At 35.8% G+C, this 12,183-nt stretch overlaps 1 protein-coding gene across 2 annotated transcripts in view; it reads right to left on the minus strand.

The window, feature by feature from the left end:
• The window catches only part of LOC142348331 (uncharacterized), a 74,298-nt gene extending 62,152 nt beyond the window's left edge, over positions 1-12,146 (minus strand). Inside the window, exons 1-4 of one of the 2 annotated variants that reach the window (XM_075399640.1) lie at positions 11,830-12,146; positions 8,185-8,286; positions 7,526-7,626; positions 1,987-2,079 (exon numbers count right to left, since the gene is read on the minus strand). In XM_075399640.1, the coding sequence (XP_075255755.1) occupies positions 1,987-2,079; positions 7,526-7,626; positions 8,185-8,286; positions 11,830-11,960 (427 nt within the window). In that variant the 5' untranslated portion in view covers positions 11,961-12,146. The remainder of the gene's footprint in view (positions 1-1,986; positions 2,080-7,525; positions 7,627-8,184; positions 8,287-11,829) is intronic. The other variant, XM_075399639.1, reaches the window with a different exon arrangement.
• Between the last annotated feature and the right edge of the window lie 37 nt (positions 12,147-12,183).

Genomic DNA, 12,183 nt, shown 5'->3' on the forward strand with positions numbered 1-12,183 from the left:
CAGGTAAGTTCTTCTTTCGTTCATTGAAACTTTAATAAAGAAAACTTTCTTGATGTTTCTTCGAAACGATCACAATAATATTATTGTGCAATAAAGAGATATAATTTTTCTCAATAATATCAATCGTTTACTATCTTTGTTTCTCAGAGTTAAGTCAGCTTTCCATTAGCCGAGGAAAAGGTCACAATTTACATTAAGATTTTTGGTTAGCTTTGTTTTCAAATTTTTTGTATCGCAAAACTCAGTTTTTGCCGTGCTGTATCTCCTCCCTGCAGAAATAGTCAAATACTATTTTCAGCAGTTGATGAAGAAAATCTTCTAAATACAATTTGGTACCATTTTTTTTGAGAGGTTACATATAAAGCTTTTGGTAAGTGCTTGAAAAAGGGTTTTAAACGCACTTCAAAGAATCCTTATTAAAAATGCTCAATTTTAATCAAAATCACGCTGTTTAGTAAAATCGAGCAAATAGGGAAAGATGCGGGGACAAAAAGCAAACCATTCGATGTTTTGATACCGTAAATCTTACACGCTTTTATAATCTAAAAATAATATAATCTTTCTCAAAAAAAAACAGTTTTGACTAGGAGTATTTTGGAATATATAAAAACTTATCACCAAATCACTGCTAAAAAAATCCATTTTCTTATATTTTTCCTTATTTTTTAAGAAGCTTGTCAATTTAATACTCCTGTCTGGCTGAAAAAAAAACTTCTAGAAATTTTTATACCGTAGTATCGTAAATTGATCTTAAAATTCCGAAACTTCGGCATTTGTCAATAATTTTGTGGTGGGTTGTAACGACTGCCAATTCAGTCAAGGCATAGAAATTAAGACTTTCTCATATTGTGAGACAACGCGTGATTCCATATAAATCCATCAATTAGGAAGATAAGTGTAGAGTGTTCTGAGCCTTCGACAACTGTCTATCTCAAAGACGAAATTTTATTAAATCACCACTTTATTTATTACGTAACGTTTTTGATCATTGATAAACGATTGCGAGATTGCTTTTGCCTATCAAGGTTTGTGATCGGTTCCTGTGAATCAAAACCTGACCTTGATAAGACATGCATGATCTTGAAATCTCTTGTAAAAGTGGAAGAATCTTGCCAAGAACTTGAAACACCAGCAATTCATGCTAAACTTTTTGAAGATCATATCAAAATAAAATAAGAAATTTTCCTGACAGTTCTTGACAAAATGTTGACTCTATTTTCTCATATTGATTGTAGTAATAGACGAGTAACTTATTGCATAGGATACTCTTTCTTACGTTGTGAACAATCAGTTCTCTCATTCTGACTAATCGTTTCCGGTATAATGCATCCAGTTTGGCCTGAGCTTTTGGACATAAAATTGTGCCAAAGGTCAATTCTTGTGAAAAAGTTAAAGAACTTAAAATGTTTTAAGTATCATCGGAAAATTAGCTTATTTGTCCAAACTAGCCCAACTCAAAGTAATCATGTTTAAAGCCACCTGACGTCATTCCTCAATTTGGAGGTTACAAAACAACTTTTTCAGAAATTTTGGATCTGCAAAGTTCTTTCTTAGAACTTTCGGCAAAAACTGTCGGTTCATATGTTAGAAATACCTCGAAAATGCGGTTCCAGAAGTAATTCTTCTTGTGTTTAAAAAGCGACCAACAAACACCTCACCGGTCAAAAATGTGAAGGTTTTTGCCATTTTTATCTAAAAGTAATGATCAAAAACTTACATTTCTTACGTTTGTCGCTAGACAATTTGCCAAATCTGGTCTCCGGTATATGAAAGAGGTTTTAAAGTGTTAGGTAAGAGACATTAGCATTAGTTGCAGTCCCTTCGAAGTAGAAAACTCATCAGTCACAAAATCACACCCCTCGTCTATCCACTCTTCTGTCCTATTTTGCTGTTATATGAGAGGTTTTGTCTGCAATGTAACATTTGGAACTAAAAAAGCATTGCGATGTGGCCAAATCCATTTCCTGCGACTGTTTGGATACTAACAACTGGAACAGTCGTCCCCTCTGAATCCATCCTGACACTGGCACTCGTCTGGATTCACACACTCCCCATGTACACAGCCATCCAGACACACAGCTGGAAAAAACACACTCTGCTAGAAACTTTCTGACAACTGTCAAAACTGTAATGTTCTCTGCGGAGACAATAGCCTTTTGATTTCCATAGTCCTGATCACGCAATAATTAATAAAATAAGTTTTTCAGAAATCTTTGGTTTGTTTGGTTTTTAAACGTTAGAGTAATTTGAGTGTAGCCATCCATTAGGTCGCCAGCCTGTTTTTAGATATGAAAATCGTTCAGTATGTTCAGTTTACAAAAACGAGATATCTGCCTTTTCTTTAATTATTTTCAGCTGTTTCATCTGTCATCAGATCGCTGTCCCAATTTTTCACCCCTATTCGTTCAACCAACTATCATTACACCCCGATTTAGTCACCTCTGTATCAATTAACCCCTCTATCTTTTAACCCATCTATCTTTTAACCCCTCTATCATTTCACCCCTCTATCATTGAACCCCTCTATCATTTAACCCCTCTATCTTTTAACCCCTGTATCTTTCAACCCCTCTATCATTTCAGCCCAATTTTAATCTTTCTATGAAATAAGGATAATTAAATTAGCAATACAATCATTTGGCCATGCCTCAGCGGCCCGTGGGACTTGATATGAAACTATCACAAACCGAATGTGGGAGTAATTTATCCACTTATTTATGACAAAACATGCCTTTAATGTCAACTGCTAGTTGGTGGGAAGAAATGGTAGAGGGGTGAAATGATAGAGGGGTTAAATGATAGAGGGGTAAAATGATAGAGGGGTTAAATGATAGAGGGGTTAAATGATAGAGGGGTTAAAAGATAGAGGTGTTAAATGATAGAGGGGTTAAATGATAGAGGGGTTAAATGATAGAGGGGTTAAATGATAGATGGGTTAAGTGATAGAGGGGTTCAATGATAGAGAGGTGAAATGATAGATGGGTGAAACGACAGAGGGGTTAAATGATAGAGGGTTGAATGATAGAGGGGTTAAATGATAGAGGGGTTAAATGATAGAGGGGTTAAATGATAGAGGGGTTCAATGAGAGAGGGGTTAAATGATAGAGGGGTTCAATGATAGAGAGGTGAAATGATAGATGGGTGAACTGATAGAGGGGTTAAATGATAGAGGGGTTAAATGATAGAGGGGTTAAATGATAGAGGGGTTAAATGATAGAGGGGTTAAATGATAGAGGGGTTAAATGATAGAGGGGTTAAATGATAGATGGGTTAAGTGTTAGAGGAGTTCAATGATAGAGAGGTGAAATGATAGATGGGTGAAACGATAGAGGGGTTAAATGATAGAGGGTTGAATGATAGAGGGGTTAAATGATAGAGGGGTTAAATGATAGAGGGGTTAAATGATAGAGGGGTTCAATGATAGAGAGGTGAAATGATAGATGGGTGAAACGATAGAGGGGTTAAATGATAGAGGGGTTAAATGATAGAGGGGTTAAATGATAGAGGGTTGAATGATAGAGGGGTTAAATGATAGAGGGTTGAATGATAGAGGGGTTAAATGATAGAGGGGTTAAATGATAGAGGGGTTAAGTGATAAAGGGGTTCAATGATAGAGAGGTGAAATGATAGATGGATGAAACGATAGAGGGGTTAAATGATAGAGGGTTAAATGATAGAGGGGTTAAATGATAGATGGGTTAAATGATAGAGGGGTTAAATGATAGAGGGGTTAAGTGATAGAGGGGTTCAATTATAGAGAGGTGAAAAGATAGATGGGTGAAACGATAGAGGGGTTAAATGATAGAGGGTTGAATGATAGAGGGGTTAAATGATAGAGGGGTTAAATGATAGAGGGGTTAAAGGATAGAGGGGTTCAATGATAGAGGGTTGAATGATAGAGGGGTAAAATGATAGAGGTGTTAAATGATAGAGGGGTTAAGTGATAGAGGGGTTCAATGATAGAGAGGTGAAATGATAGATGGGTGAAACGATAGAGGGGTTAAATGTTAGAGGGTTGAATGTTAGAGGGGTTAAATGATAGAGGGGTTAAATGATAGAGGGGTTAAATGATAGAGGGGTTAAATGATAGAGGGGTTAAATGATAGAGGGGTTCAATGATAGAGAGATGAAATGATAGATGGGTGAAACGATAGAGGGGTTAAATGATAGAGGGTTGAATGATAAAGGGGTTAAATGATAGAGGGGTTAAACGATAGAGGGGTTAAATGATAGAGGGGTTCAATGATAGAGGGTTGAATGATAGAGGGGTTCAATGATAGAGAGATGAAATGATAGATGGGTGAAACGATAGAGGGGTTAAAAGATAGAGGGTTGAATGATAAAGGGGTTAAATGATAGAGGGGTTAAACGATAGAGGGGTTAAATGATAGAGGGGTTCAATGATAGAGGGTTGAATGATAGAGGGGTTAAATGATAGAGGGGTTAAATGATAGAGGGGTTAAGTGATAGAGGGGTTCAATGATAGAGAGGTGAAATGATAGATGGGTGAAACGATAGAGGGGTTAAATGATAGAGGGGCTAAATGATAGAGGGGTTAAATGATAGAGGGGTTATTGATAGAGGGGTTAAATGATAGAGGGGTTAAAAGATAGAGGGGTTGAATGATAGAGGGGTTAAGTGATAGAGGGGTTCAATGATAGAGGGGTTAAGTGATAGAGGGGTTCAATGATAGAGAGGTGAAATGATAGATGGGTGAAACGATAGAGGGGTTAAATGATAGAGGGTTGAATGATAGAGGGGTTAAATGATAGAGGGGTTAATTGATAGAGGGGTTAAATGATAGAGGGGTTAAATGATAGAGGGGTTAAATGATAGAGGGGTTAAATGATAGAGGGGTTAAAAGATAGAGGGGTTAAATGATAGAGGGGTTAAGTGATAGAGGGTTTCAATGATAGAGAGGTGAAATGATAGATGGGTGAAACGATAGAGGGGTTAAATGATAGAGGGTTGAATGATAGAGGGGTAAAATGATGGAGGGGTTAAATAATAGAGGGGTTAAATGATAGAGGAGTTAAATGATAGAGGGGTTAAATGATAGAAGGTTTATATGATAGAGGGTTAAATGATAGAGGGGTTAAATGATAGAGGGGTTAAATGATAGAGGGGTTAAGTGATAGAGGGGTTCAATGATAGAGAGCTGAAATGATAGGTGGGTGAAACGATAGAGGGGTTAAATGATAGAGGGTTGAATGATAGAGGGGTTAAATGATAGAGGGGTTAAATGATAGAGGGGTAAAATGATAGAGGGGTTAAATGATAGAGGGGTTAAATGATAGAGGGGTTAAAAAAGTAGAGCCCATCAGATCATATATGTTTGATGCGGTCTTTTTAGTTCTCAAAAGTTTTTATCAGACCTTATCACATGCAACGCGATAAATATGTGCTAACAAGAAAAAAGTTTTCTTAGTTTCAGATCATGTCATGGAAGAAATGTTTATTCAATAATATCCAATAAGTGTGAATTGTTATCCTTATCATGTCAATACTAGTAAGCACATCATACGAAAATCTTAATGTCAGGTGCTGACTCATAAGCTCATGACAAAACAGTTGTATTTGAAAGTTGAAAGATCTTTATTCTTATTCTTTATTCTTTATACGCAATAATTATTCTACAATCACTGGGGAAATTAAGCCTGTGTGAGAAAGTGATTCACATTAATTGAGACTGTTTCAAAGTGTTTAATAAGCAGAAGAAGAAAAAAATGTTTTGATGTAATTTCATTACTGTTAAACAGGTCGTAAATTTCTTATAAAACGTTTTATGCTAATTAACTTATGGTACCACTATTGTTATGACACAATATGACAGCAATTCGTCCTTTTCAGCTAGGTCGGATGATCACTTTTCTTTGCACCATTAGTCGCACGAGAAATTAACCCTTCCCTAGTAAGAAAGGCATTAACAACTAATAGCATGAGTCTCATTTACAATTAGAACAAACGTTAGGAAAGGGCCCGATTGATGGTACAAAACAAAAAGCAGCTAGGGGGGACAGAGGGGCTGGTAGCATAAGCAACTGCGTTCAATTTTAAGGAATGAGTTCATTGCACTGAATTTAGTTGAATGAGGTGAAATTACACTTTTCACCGCTGTTCGTACAAAATTCACCGCATTGAAGAATACTGACTTCCACCGCATTTTGCCGCAATTCTTACGTTTGTTCCTCGTTAGGCCAAGGACAACAATAGAGGCCAAGGACAGTTTAAACGCTAGTTTCGAAGCGATGTTTTAAAGTAGAAGTCGTTATATCAACCAATTAGTTGGAGAGATATTATAGAATTATATCAAGTCCCCTGTTTTAGGGTCATGAACCGCAAAGATTCGTCATAATATTAATATTTTTTTTTCAAAAATCAGCAAAAACCGGATTAAAGTTATCAATTGAAATAACTTTTCTATTCGCTTTCCATCTACTGTCCTGTTCCGCAAAAGTAAGTCAATGTGAGGCAGCTGGTGCCCCTAGTCGAGAATTGATGGTTATCTTGTAGGAATCCGGCAGAAATCTCGCGTTTTCTGAGAAAATAATTTGAGCAGATTAGATATTTTTAGCCATCTGAAATGGAGCTCAGCCGGAACGCCCGGAACGAATTTAAAGTCTTGATCAGTAATTCTCCAGTGAAATACACGTCTTGAATTGACAAATCATAACACAAAAATTGAACACGTCTTATCTCAAGCCTTAAGACTTGTGAACTCATATGAAAACATACTCAGGATCTGTCAAGTATAAGTCAAGACTTGACTGACACTTGACAAGTCTTGATTATTCTGCAGTTAAGCATTGCAGAGTTTCAAGAAAAAATTATTTGCAATTAATGCATTTCAGAGTTAGCAATGTTTGGTTTAAAAAAGTTGGTTTTGTTTAAACTTGTTAATCTGACCAAGCTATTTCTGAATTGAGCATATACCAACTTAAATTGTCCATGTTCACCCCGAAACCATTTTATTCAATGGGCAGAAAAAAGTGGCAATGAGTAGTATCTTTGGGCGATGTCAGGTTTTCTTTCTCTATGAAGTGAATTTGTGGAGGTGCTCGCGTTGTCTTGTGCTTCTTTTTTTTACTTTGACGAGGCACTTTTTTAAGCAAGCCACTTTTAAGTGGCGGCCTCTTGTTTTCGTTACAGAATGAAACCAAACCAACACTGAAAACTGCGCTCAATGCTTGATCCAATACTAGTGAAGTTTCGGCCAAGACTTGCCAAGAATTACGCCTCGATTCAAGACGTGTCAAGTCTAAAAACTGACATGATCAGAGCTGTGATACTGTACTTATCCAAGACTTGCAATTTCACTGAGTCAGATTTATAAAGAGTTGACGGTCAGTCTGGGCGAAAGCGTTGCCTTTTATCAGAATCTAGCAAAATAGTCATTTTTCTGGAAGATTCTATCGGATAATCTTTTTTCGGGCAGGTTTTGGAAGATAACCATTTATCTGTCAGAATCTGACAGATTCCTGCAAGATAATCAACCAGTCTTGACTAGGGATGTTATAATACTTACGAATGCACTGGTCGTTGTGCTCTATGTAGCCAGAGCAACACACCCACGCAATCTCAATGTGAGTCACTAAAACTATCCTGCACTCTTCTCTGTACACAATTCTAAACAAATAAACAAACAAACAAACCGAGTTGTTAGTTCAAAAAGCTATAAATTACAACATCCTAACATCCTATGGCATATATGTAAAACTGTGGTCATAACAACTTCTAAAGAGCACCTAAGTCAAAAAGCTAAATCAAAGTGCAAAACAAATGCCTCAAAACAAAAATGAACAATACATTTTTAGTTATTTGGCAATTTTTTTAAAAAAAAATGTTGAAAAAATCATAGCAATTTTCATATTGTTTTTAGTGCAAAACTAAGAGCTGAAAATTACCACAAGTTTTTGAAATCTCCTGTTCTACAGTCAAATGAAACATGACCATAGGCGCCGATTCAAGGAGGAAGTCATATTCACAAAAATTCAGAAAGAAAGACTAATTTCAGGTGCTTGCTGATGACCAGTTTTTTGTGTCAACTGATATACCAAAACTTGACTTGTGTGTGTGTGTACCCCAACTTCATCAACCATTTTTGAGCCCAAATTTTCAGCCTGAGAGTACTAAATTTAATCCTACATGCGTTTCGAATCTGTGACAGCGATATATTCGGTGTACCTTGTCTTAGTACATGAGAACCACTTGAATAGATTCCAGCAGGTGTCTTTGTATGTCTCAGTGTATGGCACCAACTCACACACTTCCTCCTCCCTCTGCACACTGAAACAAAATATCCGACCATAGTTCCACATAACTCACATATCACCCCGCATTGAGGTGGTCAAAATAAGACTCTAAAATTTTTTCGGTCTACATTGTTTCGGATTACGCACTCTTGTCTCGTACGTTTCGCTGAGCTATTAGTCATAATCATGAGACCACATAATCGAGTATCAATACTTCTGATTAAATCCCTCAAATGTGAATCGCAATCCCTCAAATTCGATTTTGATTAACCCCGCAATTGTAACCCTGCCATATGATTAAATCTACCTCATAGTCCCACAGTTTGAAAAATTTCTTTTGTTTTTCTCTTTTCTGTGAGTTAAATGAAAGACAGCTCAGGTAACTTCGAGGCATGCGATGCAAGGAGCACAAACAATGTTAAAAAATAACAAAATAGGGTATTCTCGATGAGAAAAGGCGATCAAGAAATTTCGCAATTATGTAACCAGTCTTGTTGTCTTCGAGGCCAATGTGGATGGGGTTATGAACTTTATACCAGTCCTTATTTTTTTTGTTAAGTCCATTTTTGCTGATCGATTTCTCCTGTGGAGAAGTTTAATTTTGGCTACGTTTTTCAATCCTTAAAAAAAGTAATATGTCTCAAAGAGACCTCTTCCGCTTTACTTCTCGAGAAAGGATACAAAACTCAAAAACTTCTTTTTTTTTCAATTATCTTGCTTTTCAAAAAATTATTTTTACCAATGAATTTTCTCAAAACAATTGACAGTGTTTTCAGGTTGGTTTTTACAAAGTTGTCTGATTAATCGCCCGTCTTGTTCTATGTTATACATGCGATGAACTAGTCAGTTTTATTTTAAATGTTGCTATACATGATGATTTAGATATCATCAGAAGACTGAGCGCAAGTCTGACAGGTCAAAAAGCGCCATGAATTGGTCAGTGATTCAGTACTGATGAAGAATTGCATTTATTATGTCCCAGTACTGAAACGCACTTAAGTTACGTACGAGATCAAGTTGAAACCTAAATATGAGTTCTGAAACTTGCATAGAAACTTTAAGGATGTTACAATAATCAGTGAAGCCGTTAATTTAGTCATTAATTTTAGGTTTTAAATGAAGACCTATTTCAAGCGCCTAAACATATACATCAGTGGCCTTTTGTTAAATATATGAATGCAAAGCAATAAGGCACGAACACAAAAAAGGCACGCGCTTGAACATAGAATGGTCGGAGCTTTTTTGTGGACGCACATGAATCCTCCATGCTGATCATTTAGTTTGTGTTGATTTTTGTAAGATTTTTGGTGTATACCATTTTTTTAGTTTCTTCCTTTATGCCTTAATAAGATTTGCGGGAATTTTTATAATGCAGTGTGTTGAAAATTGAAACGTATTATTTTATTTGCTCTCACTGATTTCAGCGCTGAAAACGAAATCACTACGTCTCTATTCAAAAAATTTTTCTCGTTTTTATCATTTTTCTTACAAATTCAAGCTGTCCAAAAAATCGTTACCTGTGAACACTCTTGGTAATAGATTTAGTTCTTAATTCTTATATCTCATATACTGGAATATCGTTGCAATAGCACTAAAATGTGACACCAAATTCTGACATTTTGATTTTAAAATAAATGGGCTGACCATCCTCTGTCTGGTTGGATTAAACAGCCTTTCACTCACTCGTCGGTTGAAAACTCTGTTATTCTAGGTAGGTGCGAAATCAACACCAGATGTTCTATATTCTTGTTTAGAGGAACTAGTGGCTTTAATTTTATATTGTACATTTTGAATCTCCGCTCATCTTATTTGCCGTCCAAGAATGAAACCTTCATCTCTTTTCTTAATCGATATGATTTCAAATGCATGCTCATTATTGATGTGGTGAATTTATTTTGACATCTTCCACTATCAGCAAAATAGCTATGCACGTTTTGAGCTAGTCAAATGGATCTTATAGAGAAACTTAACCTCTAGAAAATTATGCCACTACTTAATATGAAAAATCGTACAATGAATGGCATATCTGCGCTGAAAAGACATTTTTCTTTTTTCGACCAGTTGCTGTGTAAACTTCAGTTGTCGATGTAGACATTTTGGATACACTGTTCTTCTCAATTTTGCTATAAGTTCTATTTTTCAACGCACTAGTGAAAAACCTGCTGTCAAATAGAGCGAGAGAAATTTAGGATTTCTGATGACAATTTAAATATCAAACAGTGGGGTTTTTCCCTTATTTTATTCATTTTTGAGTATGGGAAGTTTTACGTATTTCAATTTCGTGTTGAATTAGACTAATGATTATTCGAGCATAGTATTTAATCGAGAATTTTGTTGTTGAGGTTGCCCAAAAAGTAATTGGGCATTTCTTTGCGGTGATTTTCTGTACAAGCAAAATTTTTTATTATATCCTTTTTCAACAGTTCCGGTAGATTACTCGTCCGTTTCCTCTAGAATTGCTTTGAACGCCGCGGTGGTAGCCACCACTGAAAAGATCTTTCTCTGGTTGATTATAATTAGATCCATTCTCGCTCTGACTCTGGTTTGCTTTGTCCTGTCGTCGCTGCATTTCCACGTTTCTATGTTGGGAGGTAATTTGTTCTTGTTTTTGACAAAAATATTTATCACGGCGCGGATTGGATCCGCTCCAATACAAGTCTTTCATATATGCAGTATATGACAGTGACGGCACAAGGCGAAACATGAAAACAAACGTAGATAACAAAAAGTAGAAGTTGTACAATACGCAACAAAGATTCAGAATGGTATGCACTATTTTTTTAAATATTTTCACAAGGTCATTTATAGCCTTAGTGCAATCTAAATTTTTATGAAACCAAAAGCAACACTCGGTTAATCATAACAAATTTGTGCAAAAGTCTAGAATGCGACGGCCAAATAGTTGAAGCGCGACTATGTTGCCTAATTTCATTATGATTTCCACGATTTAGTTTTCAATATTCATCGGTGCTTCAATTTTTGGCGCAGCATTAGGAATATAATTGAAACATAACTGTAAACTCTAATTACAAAAAATCTTCACAACCTAAATGTATAAAAAAACAGTAATTGACAGTTTTTGACCTATGCTGTTATTTTAAACTTAAAACATTTTTCAAACTTTTGTCTATCGAGCTTTGTAGATTTTAATCTTTGGTAAATGCCCGGAGCGTTGGATCAGACTAGAGATATTGTGTTTCTTTTCTGGATGGCCAGTACTCTGTTCATGTCACAATTTACACTGATTAGTTTTGATCTTTGAGTACAATTTAGTAACTTGAAAAATCTCCCCTGAAATTTTCTCATTTTTGGTATAAACAAGACACTAAATCCCTGTTACGTGAGACACGAATACTTTGAGATCTCAAATCAAAAGCAAAGAATGTCTCGACGCTATTTACACGAAAACTCCAGGGATTAACTCGACAAATTCTTCTAAATCCTAATATTTTTAATGTAATTTAGCGAGTTATAAAGTTTACACAAAAGCCGTGCAAAACGTATAAAATTAAATGACAAAGTTTTAGAGTGTACCACTGGTTTGTAATGATAAGACGAAAAAAAGACAGTCACTTATCTGGTTCGTTGCTGGCATGAATTGGGAGTATCTTCAGTCACTTCACTGTTTACTAATGGAATCAGAACTGTAAACAACCCAACAGTAATCAACAAACAAAACTGAGACGATTGTTTTTGACAGCAAAACATAATCTGGCTAAGTTATAATTAGAACATAATCAATTTATTTGCTAATGTTGTTCAAGCTTTTCAAATCTTTTGGCGTTTGAGCTGTTTGTCAAACGCATGCATGTAGTTTTGTCCACTCAAAATTGCAAAAATATTAGAGAGAGAGAGACAATTGAATGGGCTGATCAGAATAGAATTTTTATACGCAGAGTTGCTGCCAACCAATATCAGATGAGTTTTTATG

This window comes from Convolutriloba macropyga, chromosome 10 (genome assembly GCF_964194025.1).
Source record: "Convolutriloba macropyga chromosome 10, txConMacr16.3, whole genome shotgun sequence".
Taxonomy (NCBI): Eukaryota; Metazoa; Xenacoelomorpha; order Acoela; family Convolutidae; genus Convolutriloba; species Convolutriloba macropyga.